This window comes from Dipteris shenzhenensis, chromosome 19 (genome assembly GCF_047967505.1).
Source record: "Dipteris shenzhenensis isolate YYH24624 ecotype China chromosome 19, Dip_SZ_1.0, whole genome shotgun sequence".
NCBI lineage: Eukaryota > Viridiplantae > Streptophyta > Polypodiopsida > Gleicheniales > Dipteridaceae > Dipteris > Dipteris shenzhenensis.
In genome coordinates this window covers 35,483,738-35,509,951 of record NC_141614.1, presented here as the reverse complement: position 1 = coordinate 35,509,951, position 26,214 = coordinate 35,483,738, and the positions used below count along the sequence as shown (strand labels likewise).

Here is a 26,214-nt window from a genome sequence, read left to right as displayed (position 1 = left end):
TTACACGAAAGGTCGTTGAACAGAGGAAGTGTTGGCACGAGGCTAAGAGACAATCATTGCTTAATTCCACCGGGTCAGAGATTCGCCCCGAGACTAGGGATCTTCAGCTCAGAGGGCTTGGCAAATGGTGCAACAGATGGAGAGAACAAAGCTAAGCAAAATCTGATGGAAAAGAGGGCAGAAATGAAGAAGGTGGAGGGTGATGAAGAAGATGATGAGGTGGCATATTGAAGCTAGAATGGGCTGGGGGCTCAAGGAGGCTCTGATACCACATTTTGGGAAGTGGGAGACAAGATGGACATTATGGAGAAGAGTGTGGGAACCAAAGGACAAAATGTTCCATTGATTTGAGAGGAAGTCCTCTCTTTTATAGAATGGGAGAGAGGGTGGCCTAGATCATAGGCACCTCTCCTACATCAAAGAAAATCTTCCCTACATCATAGGGACTCCTAAATCAAAGGCACCTCCCCATGTGGGGGCCTTTGCATTACATTATCACTTATGTAATAGTCTAGAAAGAAAGAAAGAAAGAAAGTTTATTAAAGTCTTCGGAAGACGAATGGGTCTATGAGACTGTGAAAATCTTAATACAAGCGAGCTGTGAGGGTGGAGCTACTAAACGAGCATCCACACTAATGTAGAATGGAAAGAATGCTGAATGGTAGTACTAAGTATTGAGTACAACATAGTTATGTCGGTGGTCGACTACATTTCAGTCACATCATCATCATCATCATCAAGACATCAGGGGTGGATGAGGCATTCGAAGCATGAAGTCAGTGATAGAGTGCTGTCGACCACTCGAGGGTGCAATCCTGTGACTCCTCTTTTCCCCTCTTTCCTTTCCCTCTTCTTCTCTCTTTCTTTCGCTCTTCAATGGTCATAGCTCTACGTCTAACAAGGGCTACAATAATCCCCGTCGGCTGTGCTCTGACGCGAAACATGGGGGGAATATCCCCAAGTGTAATCTGTGCGCTCGTCCTCTGTCTGAGTTGTCGACTCATTAGCTTTGGGTCCCAATCATGTCGAGATCTTGTCTCGAGGGAGTTCAGGTGACACGTCATAGCACTTAGTGTGCTACATACACACATGATCATAGGACAAACCTTTGATCACACAATTCCCAACATGATAGAGTTGTAGAGATTGAGAGACGTGAGCCTCAGCTTCACTCATGCCCCCAAGAGATGACCACCTATTTCTATAGGAGCTTGTTTTAGATGGAGGACAAGTCCCTCTCTGTGCGTACAGCCAGAGAGGCTATTTGGGGCCACATTCTAGCAGTGGTATCTTAGAGCATGACTAGTGGTATCTTAGAGAATGAGCAAACATTTGAGGTGCCTTTCATAGATGAGGAACCTGGGGAGGCCCTCAATGCCTTTTCCCTACAGAAGTGCCTCTGAGAGGACCGATTGACATCGGCTTTCTTCAAGTGCTTTTGGGAGGACATTTCCCCCCCTCTCGACTAGCTTTTTAGGAGATCTTCAACATAGGCTCCCTCTAGCAGTCTCTGAGTCAAGGATGGATATGCTTGATCCCAAAAGGGGGCGATAGGGCCAATCTACAATAGTAGAGGCCGGTCACTTTGTTGGACACCGCTTACAAGATCTTGACCAAGGTCTTGAGTCTGCGGTTGCAATCCCATCTAGTTGACGTCATTCATGACACCTAGATAGGTTTCGTCTAGGAACATAGTATCTTGGATAACATCTTCACCTTTTGGGAGGCTTTGGATTGGGCCCGGGAGGAGCTTCTGCCTTTTGCTATTCTTCTGTTGGATTATGAGAAGGCCTATGATGGGGTGGAGTGGTCTTTCTTGGAGGCATAGATAGATGGATCAGAGGGGGTCTCGGCTCTTTATGCAAGGAGTTCCAGCTAGATGCTTATCGGTGGTCATATGGGCGAGACTTTTTCTCTTTCTTGTTTAGTTCGGTAGGATTGCCCTCTCGCCCCCTTTCTTTTTCTCTTTGTAGCAGAGGTGTGGGCTATTTTCTGCACTCTCAAGTTGGGGCCTTGTAGGGGTACGGCTCCTGATTAGACAAGAGTAGGAGCTGCTGGAATTAGAGTTTGTAGACGACACGGCACGCTATGTGGGGGGCTCTGTGTGAGCCTTTGCCCAAAACCGCCTGCAGTCCATAGCTCAGCCCAAGAATATGCAGATCCGCCATCAAAGAGAGGAGTAGGCAGCTCGCTAGTGAAGCAATGTAGGAGGCAGCAACATAAGGAGAATGGCGGGCGTGTCACATCAGTACGGGCAGGCTAGAACTGTCCGTACTGTATGGAACAGTCCGTACAGCCTGTATGGACTGTACGGCAGGCTGTACGACGGTCTGGTACAGCGCAGCAGGAGCAGGCAGCAGTCCCAAGGTAGTACAGCCTGTTCGGGCTAATGGCGCTGCTTTTGGCAAGGCATTTGGAGCTGAAGGGGTAGTTGATGGTGAGGAACCAGAATGGCTGTTGGCGAGGCATTTTGGGCTGAAGAAGGGGTAGTTGATGGCGAGGTAGATTAGCTCGCGTTGATGAGGCTTGGGTAGGAGGAGAAGAGAGCTCAAGGAAGGAGAGAAGAGAGCAGCCTTCCAAGGAGGAGGAGGGAGAGTAGCTTCATTGGCCTCTCTCACCTCAACCTCTTGGAAGGGAAAGGGAAAGAGAGCGCAGGGCTAGGAACATGGCTCTGATACCACATGAAGGTACATGGCACGGAATGGAAAGGAAATGGAAAGACTAAAATGAAGATACAAGTGCAAAGCAATGATAACCAAAGTACTCACATGATAGAAAGCTTGATGTTGACTGATATATCAAGACTAGACAAGTACAATGCCTTTATAGAATAGGCACACACACTCTAAGTGTCATATGTATATGGGAGAAGTCCCATAGTGACATGTGGCACACTAGGATATAAAGTAGTCTAGTACTACTCTAGAACTCAATAAAACATACTAGAAACACTCACTTTGACTTCATGTTCTAACAATTATTATTTCAGATGCATTGTATTAGAGGAGAACCTTACCGAGAATGTTTTGCAGATATGGGTTTCTCATTTGCAGGGAGGAGTGTCATCCCCTTCACATGTTGTAGCAGCCCTGTCTGGTGTTATTGAATTTTACCACACTATTGTTAACACTAGGAGACATGAGATTCTCAGGCAAGAGAGAGGTATTCATCAACAGCTAGCAGTCCTACAAAGGGAAGAGTAGCTCCGCTTTGCATTGCATGCTGCTTATCCAATCCACTGCGCGCGCGATAGCACAGCGCTTTGCGGCCTCGTTGCCTTTCATGCTCAGGATCCTCAGAAGGAAGGAAGGAAGAAAGAAAGTTTATTAAAAGTCTTCGGAAGACAAAAAAGGATCTATGAGACTTAAAGAAACTGATACAATGGGCTGATGGGTGGAGCCACTAAGCGCATGATGAATACAAAAGAAAATCCATAATCTTGATCATAATGGTGTTGGTAAATAAAGAGAAATAACTTTCTGAGCTCATGAAGTGGGAGTAGACGAGGGCGTCAACCCTAGGAGGGGGTGTCGATGTGTGCGGCTGTTGTGGTGGCATAAACATCTCTCAATGGAGACCCATCACTTTGTTGGGAATATTTTACATGGTTTTGGTCAAGCTATCAGTCTGTGTTTGCAGCCCATTCTTCTAGATCTTATTTATGATACGTAGACGGGCTTCGTGCATGGTAGAAGCATTTTTAATAATATTTTCTCTTTTATAGGTGCTTCAAATTGGGCTAATGCAGAGTGGCTAGTGCTTGCCATTCTACTCTTGGATTTCGAAAAGCATATGATAGAGTAGATTGGATTTTTTGGAAGGTACTCTTGCACGCTTTGGATTTTTGATAAATGGATTAGAGGGGTTTCCTCCTTATACAGATAACAGATTTCCATATCAGTTTGACAAGGATGCTCTCTTGCCCCCTGCATGTATTTATTTGTTGCTGAAGCAATGGGCAGATTTTTGAGATCCCAAGGTGGACATTATTGGGTTGAGACTTCTACTTAGATAGGATGAGGACCTCTTGGATAGTGAGCTGGCTGATGACACTACTGTCTTTTTGGATGCCACCACATAAAACCTCCCATCTTTCAGATTAGCCTTGGATTTGTTTTGTATTGCAGCAGGTGCACACATCAATTGGAACAAATCCAATGGCTTTTGGATTAGGACACTCCAGTTTGGGGGGTTGATTTTGGTTTTACTGGGATCTAGAGGGGTGTCTCAATCTGGTACTTGTGCTGCCAGGTTGGTGTGGGCATTCGTCGTAGCAATTTGCCCTTATGCTGGAGGGCATCGAGGGAAAGCTTCTTTATGGAAGATCAGCCAAACTTGACCTTGATTCCAGGATGGTGGTGGTCAACCAAGTATTGTTGGCCACGCCATGGTTTGTTTACTCTTGTTAGCCATTCTAGGAATTGCATCACTTAGCTCAAAAGGATTTCATTTAGAGCGTTCAAGATGGCTCAACAAATGCTAGAGCCAGGGTGGCTTAGGAGACGTTGATGGTACCCAAGTGGGAAGGTGGCCTCAGTATAATAGATCCAGACTTGCAGAGCAAAGCTTTATTATGCAAGGATGTGGTCAGAGGACTCCTGCTGGGACAAAACCTTGGAAGGGTTTCTTCATTAGATGCATATAGTTCTGCTCTCCTTCCATAGGTGGAGAGTGAATTGATAGTACGAGATGGATTTTACATCAGCCCATCTCAGGGCTCTATCCTCCCCTCTGATGGATGCTATCCTTAAAGATTGAACCAACTTGAAGTGTACTCTTCTGAGAGTCCCCTCTTTCTCTCGGAAAGCGAGGCAGCTAATCATATGGAATGATAGTACACTTAGCATTGTAGACTACTAGGTACTTCTCACTACATGTATTGGTCTTCATGGGAGAGAGGTCCTACTTCCTCTGTGGGTTCTTGGAGGATCTTCGAATGTCTTCTAGATGATCATAGGTTTCAGTTAGTAAGTCACCTACAGAGGAAGTGCAAGGAGAGCAAAGTAATGCAGCCATACCCTTGGATTGGGTTCTTTTGGTTAATAGGTTTCACTCTAGGGGCATGCGGCTAAGGGTCTTTACGAGATTAGGGATCCCAATTCAGGTTGTAAAACTATGAGGATTAGATGAGAATGCCTTGGTCCTTGATGTTCATCCTAGAGGCGGGTTATTTTATGCATACTGCATTTCAACTTGTCAGGGGGAACATTACTTTTTGGCCTCTAGATGGTATCTAGATCCTAACCAAGTCACATTCCCTTGGACTCATGGAGTATGGAGGTGTCCAATATTTGCAGTGGGACCCGAGGGGAGTGGGAATGGATTGACGCAGGGCATTGAGAGAAGAGCCTCCCCTTCTTTTGATGTACGGTTGATAATGCGCTAAGACATTTCAGCCTACCCTTAGAGGTTGGAAGCCCACCCGAGCTGCTCATTGGGAGAATTTTTAGATTTTTGCTGATTTGCAAAAATTCTTTTGGAAGAGACTTTGGAAATCCTAAGGAATATAAAAATCACTCTTTTCTTTTGGCTTTCTATTCATGGAGGGATTGTAGCGGAGGAGTGGACGTTGAGATTCGTGGTAGATTTCACATGTACTCGTTTCCTCTCTACTGATGAGTACTATTCAGCATTGCTTATGGGACTGCATATAGACGAGGATCATTTGAAATGGGATCGCTAGACCATTGAGCACATGTATGCGTTTTCCTTTCTTCTGTAGCATGGCTCTTCATTTCGAGGCCTCATATGTTCTATGAGAAACATGACTTATCTTGGCCTCTTTCAGTTGGACGTCATTTGGTTAAGTCATGTTCTCTGGACAATGTTCTTGGCTCTCTGTATGGACTTGCGCATGCATATGTGGATAATACTTCGTGGGAGATTTTGGCGAGCATATAAGCGAGGCACATTTTGGAGATCTAGATATACAGTGGCTTTGGATGGTTCACACCTTGGTAGCCATTTGGGGGACCATGCAGGTTGAGGTGGCACTTTCAGCCTCAACCTTAGATATTTTCTAGCTCTTTTATAGGAGCTTGGTTTTACCCTATTTGGGTTTTATTCTCATACCTTGCATGATGTACTACTTCCTTGAGCTTGGCTCTCTGAGTTTCATTCATACTTAATAGAAGTGTCTTCTTTGAAAAAAAAACTTACTGATTGACCAAAATGACTAGCCACACAGGCTACAAAGTTCCAAGATCCTATTGCAACACAAGTGTGACTTGAGATATCTTCTCTACACAAGACTGAAGAGACTCTAGATAATTGCGCCACACAGGCTCAAGAAAAAAGGAGATTTTATACGAGGAAAGAATCGTAACCCAGCATATCATGCTCCTTGCATAATATAGATATAGAAGAGTCGGCTACAATTGACTCAAAGTGACAAAGCCAGCATCACAAGCCAAGAGATCCCTAGAGATCAGTCGTTCAGCACCACAAGGTTAAGAGTCGACTCTAAGTTGCAAAAGGTCGCATGCTTCGACCTTGTGATGGAGCTGAGCCAAATTGTCTGGAAGGAAAGAGAGCCACCTTGTTAAGAACCACGTCTAATTTTGCATGAAGACTGGTCATGTGGTGTAACATATCCACCACCCTCGAACCTTGGAAAAGGAAACCCCACGAGGTTTACTAATGCTTGCTAGAAATGCCAATAGTCCCTCCATAAATTACGTGGAGAAAGCAACTAACCAAGACAACTTTTGCCAAATCCGAAACACTAAAAGATACTTCCACTACTGTTCACTAAGATAAAGAAAAAGATGAGTGAGAAGGAGCTTCCACACAGGAGCTAAGAGCTGTGGCCGTGGAAGTGTAAGTTGGTGCAACTAGATCAATTGAGAAGGCATGCCCCCCCCTCCCCCCCCCCGCCGCCGCCCCTCGTGAGCAGCTAAATCCTCTGTGCAGCTGGACAGCCCCAGAGGCAGTGGGGAATCGTCTTTTAAACTCCCTCTACGTAACAAAAGCATCTACCATCTACCTGCATCTTCTCCAACCAAGGGTCGATGGGTAGTGTTTCATGAGCTACGAAAGGGCCCAAGGGATTCTCGAAAAAACCAAATCTTGAGAGTGCTTGCGAGAACTGCCAAACCAGTAGTGAGGGGTTCAAGGACATCTCACCAGGAAGTAGGGATCGTTGCATCGATCTCTGCCATCTAGATGCTTGTCCCTCTCAGATGAGAGAGAGCTTGCACCCTAGCCTCTTCATCCCTATGGAATTGCCTTCAAACCTTGAAGGACCTGGTTGGGCCACTGTCCCATTGTGTCCATCCAATGTGCATCTATTGACCTAGCATCCGCCCCTCCGAGTCTCGGACCTTTGTGTGCCAAATGAGCGATTGTCTCCCTGTAAGAAGGGCTGGCCCGAATGAGTCCCCCCGCCAACCGTTGTCAAACCCTAGAAAGGCTCCTCATAAGTGCGGAGCCCTTCCCTGTTAGGGGAAGCTTTGAAAACATCCACCTGTGGAACTGCTACCACCGTTCACCTATGCGAGGAGTGTTTGCAGAAACTTGGAAGTTTTAGACCACCTGTCCATTGTGACCAATAGTGACAAACCCGAGACTCCCTGTAACTCTGCTTTGATACCACTTGTTACAAATTGAGACATATGATTAACTCAAGAATTAACTATGCTTGCACACCTCAAAGAATTACTGCATGAAATAAAAGTTCTTGACAGAGAGATAGACTTTAAAGCACATATGATATTAAACCAAGATCCTTCACCAAAAGACCTGACCACTGCTCAGCCCGACCAGTCTTGTTGCTGTTCACAAGAGATGATATTGAAGCTCAAACACTGCCACAAAGACTCTATTGAAGCTATTGAAAACTTGTCACACTGATTGACATCAAAATGACTAGCTACACATTCCAAGATCCTACTGCAACACAAATACCATATGTGATTTTGAAGACATTATCAAATGAGACATATGAGTTGAAGGAACTTAATGAGAAAATACTTGGATAACGGGTTTAAAAATTCTGCCTTAAGAGGTTTGAGGCAAGGACATGACATGTGCATAAGATTGCAGAAATATGTGCAGGCGGATGGATGGAGGTTTGGATTGATGGGATATCTCAAGATGTATGCCTTAGGCACACCTTGGTTTCTATGTGTGAGTGCTAGAGGCACAGTTAGGTGCCCACAAGCACAGTTAGGTGGTGGAAGAGCCACATAGGATGATTGAGAGAATCTAGGAGCAGATTGAGGAGATGATTGTGGAGCTCTGAAGTCATCAGTGATGTCAGTGAGCATGTATGAGGTGCCTACTTAAGGACCTCACTCTTCTTCATTCTACAAGCAAGTAATGCAAGTATTCTGAGTTTGTGTCCACTCTTTCCTTTCCTTTCAGTTTACCAACATGGTATCAGAACCCTTTGATCCCCCTCGAGCCCATTTTTGCCACATCATCATCATCTTCTTCATCTTCTTCTTCACCATCTCTCCCTCTTCTTCCCAAATTTTTGCTTAAGCTTGTTCTCCTCCGGTTCTCAGCCATTTCCCACGTCCTTCCTGCTGGAGATCCACCTTGAAGGGGCGAACCTCTGGCTGAGAGGAATCAAAGAAAACCGCGCCCGTTTCGTCGCCATTACACGATTTTCGTCGATTCTTCCTTCTGCGTTTTCTCTCAGCACACCTTATCTTCCTCTAATTCCTTTCAGGGGTAGATTCTCCATGCCTTGGGCTATCCTGTGCTGAAATCTGAGCAGCAATGGTTGCTTATTCAAGCTGAAAACAGAGAAAAACCAGTCGACGTTGGAAAGGCAAGCTATGGAGCTCTGACGCCTTTTTGCGCCTCTTCTTCCCAGAGGATCTTCTGTGGTATAACAGCTCTCTTTTGCCTTAAAAACCCCCTTTTCCTTTGCTTTGAAGAGTGAGCTACAAGCCCTCCAAGTTCAGCCTTTTAGTTTTGACAGTTTTGGACAAGTTTTTGAAGATGATGCTACATAAAATGCTACTCTAGCATTTCTGGTTTTTTGAATCTTTCAATAACTTCAGGACAAGTGTGGCTTCAGTTTTGTTTTGAATTGCTAGACCTGGTTTTGGTTGGAAAGTATTCATTTTAGCCACTTCTATGAAGCATGTAAGAAGAAGCATCATTGATTGAATATTGGTCACTAGTCTTTGCTACATCAAGTGCTCATACTTTGGAAGTCTTTCAGTTATTTTTTGCCTTGTAAGAGAGATAGACACTGCCCAATATCTGGGTTAGACCCTCTCATGGCTACCCTATTGAATCTAGAGAAGTTCAATGGAAAGGGCTTCCACACATGGCAGATGAAGGTGAAATTTGCATTGATGAGGGAGAACTTATGGGGACTTGTTAAACCTACTCCTACCGCTTCTTCTACGACCTCCAATGCTGGAGAATCCTCAACTCCGACACGACCGGCAAGGGATCCAGCTAGAGAAGAAAAAGCATATGGTATCATTGCTCTTGCTTTAGGAGATGATTATATTCACCATATCTCTGACTTGGAGTCTCCTTCAGAAGCTTGGCAGAAGCTTGATATGATTTTTGGTGCTAGCTCTCACATCTCTAAACTATCACTTAAAATCTCTTTCTTTGAATTGAAGATGGCTAGTGGTACTACTTTGGCAGCTCATGTCAACTATATGCGGAGTCTTATGACTCAGCTTGCTTCTATCAACTCTCCTATTACTCCAGATGATGCTATGGCAGTGTTACTTAAGAGTATGCCTGAAGACTATGATCACATAGTTAGCACTTTGAAAAATCTTCCTAATCCTAATCTTGAAGGTATTATCTCTGCTCTCCAAGAAGAAGAAAGGCATATGGAGCTCAGGAAAGGCAATGACACTGTTTATGCTGTAAAAGTCCAGAAGGGCAAGTATACCCCTTGCAATCACTGTGGAAAGACAAATCACCTTTCAAAGGACTGCTTCAAAATTAATCCATGCAAGCACTGTGGCAAGAACAACCATAATGAGAAGTTTTGCAGAGCCAAAGCAAAGACAGAAAATGCAAATCTACTTTCAGTTGATGAGCCTCCACAAGATGAGGCATCCTTATGCATTTTAAATCATCTCTATGTATGCTCCAGATCTCTCTTTTTATGTCAAGGTACTCAGCTTGGATAGTCCTCCAAAATGAATGAAATAAACTATTGTGTTTTGTGTGTTTTGTAAACACCTCTGGTCACCTTATGATGCAGGCCATGTGTATGTTTTGCTCCATGGTACCTCTTGCAGACATTGTGTGCATGTACATGCAGGGGAGATAACCATTGGAAGGTCTTTTTGTATCCCTTTTGTTTACCTTACACCCAAGGGAACCCTTGCTAGCATGAGAACCTAGCCATAGATTTATCCTTGACCACCATGAGATGGCATGAGAAACTATGAGACTAGATGTATCCTTGACATAGCCTGAGGCATTTCCTTGAGGGGGGGTTTGATGGGATATCTCAAGGTGTATGCCTCAGGCACACTTTGGTTTCTATGTGTGAGTGCTAGAGGCACCGTTAGGTGCCCACAAGCACAATTAGGTGGTGGAAGAGCCACATAGGATGATTGAGAGAATCTAGGAGCAGATTGAGGAGATGATTGTGGAGCTCTGAAGTCATCAGTGATGTCAGTGAGCATGTATGAGGTGCCTACTTAAGGACCTCACCCTTCTTCATTCTGCAAGCAAGTAATGCAAGTATTCTGAGTTTGTGTCCACTCTTTCCTTTCCTTTCAGTTTACCAACATGGATAGCTCTTGTGGTGAAATAAGTAATAATTTCAGCTTCCATCTCCCAAACATGTTCTCATACTTGGCAGCCGGGGGGAATATGTAACATTTAAGGGCGCCCTATGTGGGAAGTTGTTACCCATGTTTGCTATGGAATCCAGAGGGAAATGGGCAATCTTATGTGCTTCGAGATTGGACCAAGGTCCTGAAAATTGGAGGGGGGTGGGAGGAGTTCTGTAATTAAATGTGTGTTAAAGCGGTTGTGTGCTCATTGGGGGGGAGGGCGTTGGTACAGTGGGAGAGGAGAGTTTTTGGGAAGAAAATGAAGATGGTGTACAGTTTTGATGTCAGCTTCTCTCTCCTTCACCCCTCGCAATTATGCTCTGCAAACAAATCCTTTAACAACACAAAGGACATTTTTGGTAGGAATGAAATCTTTTTGTCCCCCTTAAAAATCACAAATGCAAACAAGGTTGGCCCAATACGTATTAAGCTACATGGGAAACTTAAAGAGCTTTATGAATGGGCCCTTATCCAATGAGCACTGCTGTCACTTGTGAAAGGAAAACTGGGTATTTCGTTGGTGTTGGTAAATTAATAGAACTCTTGCCAAATAAGTAAAAGAACACAAGGCATGAAACATTTGAATTATTTTTTAGCTTAATTCTGGCATTTATTTTCAAGCAAAAACTACGATGGACCAAGACTTTCTAAGGAGTACATTTGATCTGTGCAGATGTGGGTTTGGGCTTCTTATGTATGGCTTTGGATCCAAGAAAACCCTTCTTGAAGATTTTGCATCATCCACACTTACTGATGGTGCAGCTGTAGTCGTAAATGGCTATCTCCCCACTGTAAACATCAAGGCAGTAAGTCTTTCAAATTGGCAATGATTCTTTCCTGATTATGTAGCTATAAAATAATTTCTTTTTCACTCTAGAAAGCTGCATACTCAATTTACAACTGAGGAAACAATGGAGGAAATAGATTACAGTGATATAATGCAGTCGATTAAAGCCTCACTTGTGAGCCTGCTTTTGTTAGTAGAGCAGTATACATATTGCACTCGGGTAACTTATTCTGTTTAGCTTGCCGTTGGATTATTATTGCCTTCTTTACCAGTGTACATGCACTGACATATCACAGGTTTTATTGAATCTAGAACTTAGTTTGTACTCGTAGTACTGTTGAAATATATTGTGTACATTGAAGGCAGTTACCTCACCCATCACAAACTAGCCTCCTATGTCTTTAATCTTTTGGGTAAGGTGTCAGTGCCTGCTTCTGCAGGTTCAAATGCAGATGCTTTGTCCTACTTGCACAGCTGGATTAGTACTTTGACAAAAATTTCTTGGTGGCTTGTTTTCTTTAAGGTGGTTTGCACAATAGCTGATGCATTGTGGGAGCAAAGGAGCAGTAAGAAAGCCAGTTCTAAATCAGCAAAGTCATCAGGAGATAGACCATCCAGCACATACAATTTAGATGAACTTATTATATTTCTCAATAATAAAGAAGAGTCTCATTATGTCTATGTGATTGTCCATAACATTGACGGACCCGGTTTACGGGATAGTGATGTACAGCAAGTACTTGCCAACGTAGCAGGGTGCAACCTGGTTCGACTTGTGGCTTCAATGGACCATATAAATGCCCCACTATGTAAGCATGGTTACATTTGATTTACATTGATTCTCCCAAATTGTGAAAGGTTGTTCCATAAAATCTTCCAGGATGTGGCATTAACTTTATAAAACTTGGTAATGTGTACTTAATGACGGTTCATGGCTCAGAACTTAGCAATGCTTTTCTTACCGATATTTTAAAAGATGAATAAGTTAACTTATATATGTTTTTGTATCGAATAAGATACTATAGTATGAAAAAAGTACAATTTTACAGCAGGATGAATTCACCAATCATTGCTATTTTGAGAAAATTTCATAAAGATTTTATATCATGTATTATCGTGGTTCAATGATTTGCTTAAAAATATCAGTTACTGAAACTTACTTAACGCATGGAGCTTAATGTAGGAGCAGCCGGGAGGCTGCCATGTGTCCAAGCTGTGTGACCACAAAGGGCCGCCTAGCCACTTCGCTTTCTCTCCTCCAAAAGCGTCCGAGGAGAGAGTTGGTCTTCAATCAATGCATGGCCATTATTAGACTTTGCACATTTGTACGTGGGATTATCCACAACACTAGGAGAGCCACGTGTCATTGCGCACAAGCCTCCTCACATTATAGAGGGCCCCCTAGCTCCAAAAGGTTCCTCGCAAGGATGAGGAGAAAGGGGGTTTTCAATCAATATATGGTCATTATTAGACTTAGAACATTTGTATGTGGGATTGCCCACAACACTAGGAGAGACACGTGTTATTGCGTGCAAGCCTCCTCATATTAAGCACTTTGGCCTATACAAGGCCCAACATGTGGTGTGGCCTATCAACAAGACCTTCTTGTCCTCGCCGCCAGTTTTGCACCACTTACAGGGCAGTTACATTGTGTTACTCGTAGGCGCAGTTGGTGTTAGCACTTAGCCCTGGTATGAGCCTTGTAGGTCAGGTCAACTCTATGAGTTGACTTCTTTGGTCAACCATATGGTTGACTTGGGGGCCATATAGGCCACCCTTTGTATTTTTCTCTTATCCATTTGAGCAGTACTACGTTTTGCTCTAGCTTGTTGTTTGCTTCCCGCACTCCACTCCCGTTCCATTGCTTCCTGCACCCAGCAGTGGTATCGGAGCAGGTTCTCTTGCTCCTACTTGCCTACCCTTGTGCTCTCCCATTGCTCCTACCTGCCATTTTGCTCCAGCTCAGTCCAGTGCCTCATTTCATTGCCAGAAACCTGTTTTTTGAGCAGAAAAACAGTCCAGCGATTGTTTTTTGACTTTTTGAGGTTATTTTGTAGGTTTGCAGGTTATTTTTGTCACATTTTCTTTATTTCAGCAAAATTTGGGGCTTTTGGTCATTTGCCCCAAATTTGACAGTTTTGCCCTTCCGAAAAAATTTGGGGTTTTGTCAATTATGTTGAAATTTGCAGTGACATTGGCTTGGTAAAGCCAAATTTGGGCATTTGGTAGACATTGACATGCACGAACATTGACATTGGCTTGGAATTGTAGCACATTGAATCACATTTGCAACTTGTAGCACAATTTTGGGCTTTTCTCAATGTGCCCTCTTTTTGGCATATTTGCCCTCTTAGATTTTGGGGCTTTTGCCAGATTTGCTGTCCATTGCAGCAACATTTGCTTTATTCACCTCAATTTGGGTATATTATGCATTTGCCCCTTGGTTTGGGCTTGTTGTCTTGTTAGATTTGAGGCACACAGCCTCCATCTTGGACATTTACAGCTCAATTGATCATTGGATACATTTGTAGACATTTGCCCCTTGTTTTGGGCTGATATTTTTGCAAGACAGCTATCTTTGGCAGGGGGGTCCTTTGACCAGATATATTGTTTTGCAGGTCATATTTTTGGGGACAGCACGTGCATTTAGCTCATTGTTTGAGCAATCAATTTTTGGTTGGTCATTGCCTGACATTTGCTGTCATTTTTGGACAGCCAGCTCATTTTGTAGTGAAAGCCTTGAGGCTACTCTTGAGCACACATTTTTCCTTTAGGGATTTATTTTTGCAATGGGAAGCAACAATTGGATGGGTATGTTCTCAGCTGAGGACAAGCTTGATGGCCCCAACTATCCCAGGTGGTCATACATGGTGAAACACTTGCTGGTTTCCAAAATTTTTGGGGGTTTTGTCTCATGATTGGATCTTCGACATCCCTCTGTGGTGTCCACTTTTGCAAATGCTACATCCGCTTCTGGATCTAGTGCTACAGTTGGTGCAGATGTTACAGCCACCTTTGGATCTACTACTAGTCCAGCCACACCTCCCATACCCGAACAAGCTAGATGGGATGGTAGAGATGCCCAAGCACATTCTATTATTGCTTTTTCAGTCAAGAGACATATCATTCCTCACATTCGGTCTTGCAAAACATCAAAGGCTGCATGGGACATCTTGGCTCACCTTTACTAAGTTCGCAATGAGGCATGTGTTGTTTTCTTATGCATGCAATTGGAGAATGTCAGATTGGAAGAGGGGGACAGCGTGGATGCATACATCACAAACTACAAGGATTTTCGAGACGAGCTTATCAATGTGGATGAAATTATTCCAGATGCTCAGGTAGTGTCCACCACACTTAATGGACTTCTTGAGTCCTACCAAGGGTTTGCTACCACATTGAGGTTGGTTGCCATGGGCAACCCCCCCCATTCCCCTTGCAGAATCTGCCTTTTTGTGCACCTCTGGAACAGCAGCAGCTCCTCTCTTACATCCCCTCCCTTGGGATCAGCATTGGCACTCTCTCTCTACAACTCTCTCCATAAAGGCTTTCTCTCTCTAGCCTACAGGCTGTTTTTCTAAGCTGTTCTCATTCCAGTCCCATTTCCACACTCTCCTCACCCAAGGTAGCTTCAAAGGCATCAAGGACTTCATCTACAAAAGGGTCAAGTCACGAAAGGAGTCTGTATTGTCAAGTTTATCTCATTTACAGCACTATTTCATGTTGTTTTCACTATCTTTCTAGAAACTAGTGCTTGCCTCTAATGTTGGATGTAAGTAGTGATTGTTGCAGGCTTCTTCTTGTGGATTGGGCAAGCCAAGAGTTGAAACCTGAGCTTGGAGTCCTCCTTTTTGTTGTCTACCTTGTACATATGCTCTTGAGTCTTGTATCTAGGTCCTAGGCTTTCACTGAGTTCATAAGTTTGGAAGGTGCATTGCATCTTGGTCTTGTATCTCCATTTTCAAGAATAAAGTGAGCCTGGATAAGAAGGGGGGGGCCGTCTTGGCCCCTCAATCATATTGCAATTTCCAATGATGTCACTTTGTGTTTAAGCTGTATAAGTCTTAATTCCAGCTTAATTGCAAACTCTTAAGTTCAAGTATATATGTTTGGCAACTCGCAATCATTTCATTCAAACACCTCTGCAAAATCCGTTGTCTGAATTGATAGAAAGCACCGAGTAGTTTACACAGCAAGTCCCTTTTGCTGTTTTTTCTTTTCAGAAGCAATGCGCTTACGACAATCAAAGATGTCATGTCTTGGTTTCCTGCAATAATTACAGCGTTTGCTGTTTTGCTTCTTGGCATCAGACGGGGTAGAAGTAGATGAGCCTCCAGAAGGCTTTGGTTTGTTGTAATTGTACTTATGCTTTCCATTATTTGAGAGGCAGCACGATTTGTGCGACTCTGCTCCTGCTACAAGAGGAGGGAAACAAGCTGGTCGAAAGTATAAGCATGTAGAGAGAGAAAATGTTGCTGAGGTGAGAGAATGGCCTGGGGAGAAGCTGGCTGCACCCAAGGAGCTGGAGAGGTTTTGCTGCATCATCCAAAAGGAGGGAGAAGAAAATTGACGAATTTTCCATGTAGGGAATGAAGGGGAGAGGCCTTCTTTTATAGGCTCAGCCCCCCCCCCCCCCCCCCAGGCTTAGAGTGGAAGGTGGACACTTGTCCCAGATTTTTGGTGGGCTGCAGTCCCAAAGAGGACAGCCCAGATTCTGCCCTAAATCTACCAGATTTGGGGCCAGACACTTGGCCTGCATGCCTTGCCACTTGCCATGCATGCTACCACATGTGTGGGACAGGTGGACTGACCTGCCAGCTCAGATTCCATGTGGCAGTCTGCCTCGTGTCAGCTGCCACGTGTCACTCCCAAAAACCCTAAAATTTTAAAGTTGTTAGAATTCAATTCTGATCGCACCCACGGGTTCCTAACAGCTTGGACTATCTATTGACGTACTCTAAGGTCATAATTGAGCCATACTGAGCTCATTTGTTTGTCGTCTTATCTTGTATCTCCATTACTCTTGGCATGCTACCAGGCCCACACCCAAAGCTCAGAGAACATTCTCTTGAATGGTTCCTAGGTCAGTATGCAATCTGTGCATTTGATTGGTCCCATGTTTGGGTACTCAGGTGGGGTGTGGTTTCCAGATGTCTTTCTCAAAGAGAGGCCATCACTCTTGTGGGTCACTAATGCCCATAACCCCAAGCAAGGGGGTCCACCCTCAAATGCTAGACCTAGTTCCCATTGTCCGTAACTGAACAGTAGGAAAACATTTCATTTCTTAATAAGCATACTATTGAAAAACAAAAAGAAATAGTACCAAGCAAGTGGATACATGTTGAAGCAGGATGACATGCTGTCACTACTACGTCTGCTGCCCCAGATCATAGTCATGAGGCTGCAAACTTTGCGCACACTGAGTGGGCTTTCATGGTGACATGCCAGTACTATCTAGAGAAGTATGCTATAGTTTTGTTTGTCTTAAGTCAAATTGGTGCTTCGACAGTGGTGCTTCCAAGCACATCACTTCTTGTAGTTCACTCTTTAAGACATTGGGGGCTGCGCCGTATGGTGGCACAGTGACATGTGCCAACAATGCATCATATCCCGTGAAAGGGATTGGCCACATTAAGGTCACTTTAGTTTCAGGTGATATGATCACGCTCACGGAAGTTTTGTTTGTCCCAGGCATCAAGAACCTCATCTCCATTGCAGCCATATCTTTGAATGGCTTTCAGGTTCTATTTGATGGTTATCGATGTATCGTGTATGACAACCGGTACAATGACTGCATAGTACTTATTGGATCACTTTCTTCTGGGCTATATCATCTTGATGTTTATGATAAACAGCCTGCTATAGAGGCAAATTTGGTGGCTGAATCTGTAATTTCAGATTTCCACTTATGGCATGCGAGGTTGGGTCACCTCAACTACAAAAGCTTGGTTAAAATGCATTCACAGGACATGGTGGTTGCTCTCCCACCCATGCATGCACCAGCTAAACATGTTTGTGATGCATGCTTATTGGGTAAAATGCACCGTTTCTCATTTCCAAAAGATGGGACAGTTGGTGCATCTAGGAAGCTTCACCTTGTGCACAATGATGTGTGCGGGCTGATGCGGACAGCATCTCTTGGGGGTTACCTTCACTTTTCTACCTACGTGGATGACCACTCCAGATATGCTTGGATATATGGCATGAAGGCCGAATATGATGTGTTCCCATGCTTCAGACATTGGCTTGCCATGGCTGAAAATGAATCAGGGCACAAGCTCTTTACTCTATGCACCGACAAGGGGGGAGAGTACATGTCCCATGAATTTTTTGATTTTTTGGCAGCTCGGGGTATTATTCATCAATGTACAGTGCCTTATACTCTGCAGCAGAACGGGTTGGCAGAGAGGAAAAATTGGTCAAAGATGGAATGGGCAGGTGCATGCTCAAAGGGGAGTCTTTGCCAAATAAGTTTTGGTTGGATGCTGTCATGTGCTCCAACTATGTGCTCAATCAGGCACCCACAAAGGCATTGAAGACTATCACACCTTATGAGGCATGGCACGGTCGCAAACCTGAAATTTCTTATATGCGGGTGTTCGGGTCATTGGCGTCTGCTCATATTGATACCAAGTTCATGGCCATGTCACCAAGGTGAAGGTTGTGAGACTAGTTGGTAGTAATTGGTCGCAAAATGGACTTAAACTAGTTAGCCATACTTGTGTTGGGTATGCTATCCAGAAGCTTCAAAGGATTCATGGCAATCATTGCAGCTTGAGAGTAGACTAAGCCTCTCACTTCAAAGAGCTTGGGCTCTTGTTGCTACAAGAAAAAGATCAAAAGAAGGAATAGACAGAGCGGGTGATGGGTCCTTCCTTGCCAAAGGGAAAGGCATCAAGGGCAAGCTCGTAGGGATAAGCCCAAGGGTGACAATGACTCAAAGGGCAACAAGCCAATTGATATTAGGGACAAGGAGGAGTGTTTCTGCTATGAAAAGCATGGTCACACAGCAAAAGAACGCCTAAATAAAAAAGTAGATAAGAAGAAGAAGAAGAAAGAGGATGCCAAGCCTAAGGAGTAGTCGAAGTCAAGAGTCGAATATGTACAAGAAAATAGCCTTTCTAGTCATTAAACATTGCTTGGTTTATGTAGTGGCTGAATAGAAGGACGATTGGTATGCTGACAGAGGTGCATCAAAGCACATGTCCAATGAGAAAGGTTGGTTTAGGGTTACATAACTGTCATGTGCACGGATTGGTATCTGACGTGTACTAGTTACACAGAACTAGCTCAGGTTAGCCTGGGGAGGCTTAGAGCTAGGCAGGCTTGATTCTCGGGTTGAGTGGCAAGGGTATGAACTATTTATAGGTCTTCGCTATTTTTGGCGCCGGGGCCCGAGTCTATAAAGGAGGCCCAAGGGGTTCAGTTCTCAGTGTGCAGTTGGGAGCAAGTCTCGTTCCCAGGTGCAAGGTCTGATCCTGGATTGTGTCGCGGACGCGCGCCTGCATCTTAGCGTAGCCCAAGGCCCAGTGGCAGATCCAGGGCTTCACAGCGCCACCTGGTGGTATGGGACACCAGGCTGGTTTGGGATCTGATTGGGAGTTCGTGCCAGTAGCTCAGCTCGTGGCTCGGAGGGGACATCTTCTGATTCGGGATCACATCCCGTAGATGTCACGGTTGGGTGGTGAGCAGCCTGCTCAGTTCTGATGTAATTGTACCTTTAATACTTCGTTGTTTGGTTCCCATGATCTTTTCCGAGTTTATGGAGAAGTTAGGGACCAACAGGTTCACATTCTCTTTGATCCGGGCAGCTCTCACAATTTTGTTAATTACAAATTTGTGCAGAAGATGGGGCTGTCCACAGTACCTAGCGACCACACCTACGAGGTGCAGCTTCCAGCTGGGAAGCAGTTTTGGGATCGCAAGGTTGAAGCGCTTTCCATCCGGATTCAAGCCTACACGGGAGCTCTCACATGTTATGTTATGCATTTAGAACATGTAGACTTGCTGATCGGGATAGAGTGGTTTAAAACCCACAATATCCAGATTGGATGGACGGAGCATACACTTTCTTTTGTAGACAAGGACACCCAATTTTGTATTCAGTGTGATAAGATTCGCCCTTCTCAGGGGCCTATTGTATCTGCGATGCAGCTTCGGAATATATTGAACACTTCTCATTATGATGTCTATCAGTGTGTTTTGATTCCACTTTCTTCATTTATTGTTTCGGTAATTAACAAAAATGAATTAAGTGTGTTTGAACACCGAGAATTGAGAACGTTGTTAGATAATTTTAAGGACGTATTCCCAGCTCAACTACCGGAAGGTTTACCTCCAGAAAGGGCAGTAGATCATCGCATAGACTTAGTCCCAGGGGCTCAACCTATCAGTGTACCACCGTATAGGATGAGCCAGGTAGAGGAGGATGAGTTAGCTATCCAGCTTCAGGATTACCTGAATATGGGCTATATCCGCCCAAGTAAATCTCCTTGGGGTGCACCTGTCCTCTTAAGAAAGAAGAAGGATTCTTCCTGGAGGATGTGTATAGATTATAAACGACTAAATAAAGTTACAATTAAGAACCGCTATCCTTTACCTCGTTCTGATGATTTGATAGACCGTTTGGCCGGAGCGAAGTATTTCACTAAGATTGATTTGCGTACGGGTTATCACCAAATCCGTATCTATGCTAAACACATAGATAGGACCGCATTCCGGACTAGGTGTGGGCATTACGAGTTCCTCGTATTACCTTTTGGTTTGACCAATGCTCCTGCCACTTTTCAGCAGATGATGAACGATTTGTTCAGAGATTATCTGGGCAAATTTGTTGTCGTGTTCTTAGATGACATTTTGGTATATAGTAAAACGCTTGAGGATCATATAGGACACCTTCGGGTTGTCTTACTTGTTCTAAGACAGCATAAGCTTTATGCCAAGATGAGTAAATGTGACTTCTTTATGAAGGAGATCATTTACTTAGGACACAAGATTTCTTCTGAAGGTATTAGCATTGATCTGGATCGTATCCAGAAGGTTTTAGAATGGCCTATCCCTCAGACTGTGAAACAACTTCGCTCTTTCCTAGGATTTACGGTATTTCTCCGGAAGTCAGTCCGTGATTATTCACAAATCACGGTACCCTTGACCAACATATTGAAAGGTCGTGGACGCAGGTCTACTCAACCGATCCCTTGGAATGATGCAATGAACAAGGCTTTTGAAACCTTGAAGTTATCTATCAAGGAAGCACCCGTTCTTGCATTACCCGATCCTACCCGGCCTTATGTTTTAGAGGCCGATGCGAGTGATTATGCGATTGGGGCAGCTCTATTCCAAGAGGGCAGACCTGTAGCTTTTGAGAGTAAGAAGCTAGACGACACTCAGTATCGTTGGCCCACACTGGAGAAGGAACTTTATGTGGTAGTGTATGCTCTCAAGGTTTGGAGACACTACTTGTATGGTTCAAAGTTCCTTGTATTGACTGATCACCAGTCAATTAAGTATGTGTGTGATGGATCCGAATTGAGAGGAAGGAAATCTAGATGGGCAGAGCTAATGCAGGATTTTGATTTCGAAATACGTTATCGTAAGGGTTCGTTGAATAGTGTGGCGGATGCCTTAAGTCGAGTTAAGTTTGTAAATGCTTTGTCATTTACGGAAATATCCTCAGACCTATTTCAATCCCTGAGAGGGCTATACGCCACTGATAGTCATTTCAGTTCTTATTGGCAGAGAGTCCAGGATGGGAATTCCATGGTTGACCAGGACTCAGGGATTGTGCCACCTAGGATACAGGCGGCGGGAGGTCAGTGGATGATTAGGAACGGCTTGCTGTTCCGGAATGAAAAGATTTGTGTGCCTGATGTTTTGGACCTAAAATCCAAGATTCTCTGGGAATGTCATGATGCTCCTAGTGCGGGACATCCAGGTATACATAGGACTTTGTCTCTTGTGAAGCATACCTTTTATTGGCCTAAGATGCGTGCATTTGTAGAGAACTATGTGGTAGGTTGCCGAGTTTGTCAAGTTACTAAGGCTGAACGCCTTAGGAGCGCGGGCTTATTACAGCCATTACAGATTCCAGATATTAAATGGGAAAGTATTTCCATGGATTTTATTACTGGTTTACCTCGAACGCGCAAGGGTCATGACTCTATTTGGGTCATAGTCGACCGTTTGACAAAAATGGCTAGATTCTTACCTACAAGAACAACTATTTCAGCTGTTCAGTTGGCTAACGAGTTTGTGGACCACTTGTTCAAGCTGTATGGTTTGCCATCTGACATAGTCAGTGACAGGGACTTTAAGTTTACAAGTAACTTTTGGACACTTGTATTTGAGAAGTTGGAAACTACTCTAAGTATGAGTTCCTCGGATCATGCACAATCCGATGGCAGTACAGAGAAGGTCAACCAGTTGGTTGAAGACATGCTTCGGGCATATGTATCTAAGAGACAGTCTTCATGGGAAGATTATCTACCCATGATTGAATTTGCTTACAACAGTGCAAAGCATTCTAGTACGGGTTATAGTCCTTTTATGCTTATGTACGGGTTTCAACCTAAGTCACCAGTTATGGTTGGAGTAAAAGGGATGCAAAATGATGCTGCTAAGAACTTCTTGCAAGACATGCAGGAAATGTTGCAGTTTGCCAAGGAGTCTATTAGAAGTGCCCAAGATCGGGACAGATTTTATGCTAATAGACATCGTTCACCTAGAGAGTTCTCTGAAGGAATGATGGTATATTTGAGAATTCCTAAGGAATCCAAGAGCCTAAGTACTGGTTTGGTTCCGAAATTATCCCCCAGATACTGTGGCCCATTCAAGGTCATTAAAAGAATTGGACTAGTTGCATATCGACTAGAATTGCCTCCTGATGTTAAAGTACATCCAGTCTTTCATGTCAGTAGACTGAAAGAAGTATTGGGTGCAGATGATCAAATTGTTTCTCCTCATGAGATTATAGAAGTTACAGATTTAACTTTTATTCCTCACGAACCTGAATCTATTCTTGAATTCCGTGAAAGACAGATTCGAAATCGTACTATCACGGAATACAAGATTAAGTGGAAGGATCGTGTTGAGGAGGATGCAACATGGGAGACATTACGAAACCTCCAAAGAACATTTTCCGATTTCTTAGCGAACTCAGGAGTGAGTTCTTGGAGGAGGGGGAGTATGTCATGTGCACGGATTGGTATCTGACGTGTACTAGTTACATAGAACTAGCTCAGGTTAGCCTGGGGAGGCTTAGAGCTAGGCAGGCTTGATTCTCGGGTTGAGTGGCAAGGGTATGAACTATTTATAGGTCTTCGCTATTTTTGGCGCCGGGGCCCGAGTCTATAAAAGAGGCCCAAGGGGTTCAGTTCTCAGTGTGCAGTTGGGAGCAAGTCTCGTTCCCAAGTGCTAGGTCTGATCCTAGATTGTGTCGCGGACGCGCGCCTGCATCTTAGCGTAGCCCAAGGCCCAGTGGCAGATCCAGGGCTTCACAGCGCCACCTGGTGGTATGGGACACCAGGCTGGTTGGGATCTGATTGGGAGTTCGTGCCAGTAGCTCAGCTCGTGGCTCGGGGGGACATCTTCTGATTCGGGATCACATCCCGTAGATGTCACGGTTGGGTGGTGAGCAGCCTGCTCAGTTCTGATGTTGTGTGTGGTTATTTTGCAGATCAGGGGTTTCAGGAGTGCTGGGACGTGTCAGTAGAACTGAGCAGGCTGCTCACCACCCAACTGTGACATCTACAAGATGTGATCCCAAATCAGAAAATGTCCCCCCGAGCCACGAGCTGAGCTACTGGCACGAACTCCCAATCAGATCCAAATCAGCCTGGTGTCCCATACCACCAGGTGGCGCTGTGAAGCCCTGGATCTGCCACTGGGCCTTGGGCTACGCTATGATGCAGGCGCGCGTCCGCGACACAATCCAGGATCAGACCTAGCACCTGGGAACGAGACTTGCTCCCAACTGCACACTGAGAACTGAACCCCTTGGGCCTCTTTTATAGACTCGGGCCCCAATTTCGGAACCAAACCAGTACTTAGGCTCTTGGATTCCTTAGGAATTCTCAAATATACCATCGTTCCTTTAGAGAACTCTCTAGGTGAACGATTTCTATTAGCATAAAATCTGTCCCGATCTTGGGCACTTCTAATAGACTCCTTGGCAAACTGCAACATTTCCTGCATGTCTTGCAAGAAGTTCTTAGCAGCATCATTTTGAATCCCTTTTAATCCAACCATAACTGGTGACTTAGGTTGAAATCCGTACATAAGCATAAAAGGACTATAACCTGTACTAGAATGCTTTGCACTGTTGTAAGCAAATTCAATCATGGGTAGATAATCTTCCCATGAAGACTGTCTCTTAGATACATATGCCCGAAGCATGTCTTCAACCAACTGGTTGACCTTCTCTGTACTGCCATCGGATTGTGCATGATGCGAGGAACTCATACTTAGAGTAGTTTCCAACTTCTCAAATACAAGTGTCCAAAAGTTACTTGTAAACTTTGAGTCCCTGTCACTGACTATGTCAGATGGCAAACCATACAGCTTGAACAAGTGGTCCACAAACTCGTGAGCCAACTGAACAGCTGAAATAGTTGTTCTTGTAGGTAAGAATCTAGCCATTTTTGTCAAACGGTCGACTATGACCCAAATAGAGTCATGACCCTTGCGCGTTCGAGGTAAACCAGTAATAAAATCCATGGAATACTTTCCCATTTATTGCCTGGAATCTGTAATGGCTGTAATAAACCCGCGCTCCTAAGGCGTTCAGCCTTAGTAACTTGACAAACTCGGCAACCTACCACATAGTTCTCTACAAATGCACGCATCTTAGGCCAATAAAAGGTATGCTTCACAAGAGACAGAGTCCTATGTATACCTGGATGTCCCGCAATAGGAGCATCATGACATTCCCAGAGAATCTTGGATTTTAGGTCCAGAACATCAGGCACATAAATCTTTTCATTCCGGAACAGCAAGCCGTTCCTAATCATCCACTGACCTCCCGCCGCCTGTATCCTAGGTGGCACAATCCCTGAGTCCTGGTCAACCATGGAATTCCCATCCTGGACTCTCTGCCAATAAGAACTGAAATGACTATCAGTTGCGTATAGCCCTCTCAAGGATTGAAATAGGTCTGAGGATATTTCCGTAAATGACAAAGCATTTACAAACTTAACTCGACTTAAGGCATCCGCCACACTATTCAACGAACCCTTACGATAATGTATTTCGAAATCAAAATCCTGCATTAACTCTGCCCATCTGGCTTTCCTTCCTCTCAAGTCTGATCCATCACACACATACTTAATTGACTGGTGATCAGTCAATACAAGGAACTTTGAACCATACAAGTAATGTCTCCAAATCTTGAGAGCATACACTACTGCATAAAGCTCCTTCTCAAGTGTGGGCCAACGATACTGAGTGTCGTCTAGCTTCTTACTCTCAAAAGCTACAGGTCTGCCTTCTTGGAATAGAGCTGCCCTAATCGCATAATCACTCGCATCGGCCTGTAAAACATAAGGCCGGGTAGGATCGGGTAATGCAAGAACGGGTGCTTCCTTGATAGATAACTTCAAGGTTTCAAAAGCCTTGTTCATTGCATCATTCCAAGGGATCGGTTGAGTAGACCTGCGTCCACGACCTTTCAATATGTTGGTCAAGGGTACCGTGATTTGTGAATAATCACGGACTGACTTCCGAAGAAATACCGTAAATCCTAGGAAAGAGCAAAGTTGTTTCACAGTCTGAGGGATAGGCCATTCTAAAACCTTCTGGATACGATCCAGATCAATGCTAATACCTTCAGAAGAAATCTTGTGTCCTAAGTAAATGATCTCCTTCATAAAGAAGTCACATTTACTCATCTTGGCATAAAGTTTATGCTGTCTTAGAACAAGTAAGACAACCCGGAGGTGTCCTATATGATCCTCAAGCGTTTTACTATATACCAAAATGTCATCTAAGAACACTACAACAAATTTGCCCAGATAATCTCTGAACAAATCGTTCATCATCTGCTGAAAAGTAGCAGGAGCATTGGTCAAACCAAAAGGTAATACGAGGAACTCGTAATGACCATACCTAGTTCGGAATGCGGTCCTATCTATGTGTTTAGCATAGATACGGATTTGATGATAACCCATACGCAAATCAATCTTAGTGAAATACTTCGCTCCGGCCAAACGGTCTATCAAATCATCAGAACGAGGTAAAGGATAGCGGTTCTTAATTGTAACTTTATTTAGTCGTTTATAATCTATACACATCCTCCAGGAAGAATCCTTCTTTCTTAAGAGGACAGGTGCACCCCAAGGAGATTTACTTGGGCGGATATAGCCCATATTCAGGTAATCCTGAAGCTGGATAGCTAACTCATCCTCCTCTACCTGGCTCATCCCATACGGTGGTACACTGATAGGTTGAGCCCCTGGGACTAAGTCTATGCGATGATCTACTGCCCTTTCTGGAGGTAAACCTTCCGGTAGTTGAGCTGGGAATACGTCCTTAAAATTATCTAACAACGTTCTCAATTCTCGGTGTTCAAACACACTTAATTCATTTTTGTTAATTACCGAAACAATAAATGAAGAAAGTGGAATCAAAACACACTGATAGACATCATAATGAGAAGTGTTC

The 26,214-nt window shown here is 44.1% G+C and overlaps 1 protein-coding gene across 1 annotated transcript in view; it reads left to right on the top strand.

Moving 5' to 3' along the window:
- The window catches only part of ORC2 (origin recognition complex second largest subunit 2), a 92,587-nt gene that overhangs the window by 40,418 nt on the left and 25,955 nt on the right, over nucleotides 1-26,214 (top strand). Inside the window, exons 4-5 of the mRNA XM_087390949.1 lie at nucleotides 11,446-11,578; nucleotides 12,083-12,368. Coding sequence (XP_087247075.1) covers nucleotides 11,446-11,578; nucleotides 12,083-12,368 — 419 coding nt within the window. The remainder of the gene's footprint in view (nucleotides 1-11,445; nucleotides 11,579-12,082; nucleotides 12,369-26,214) is intronic.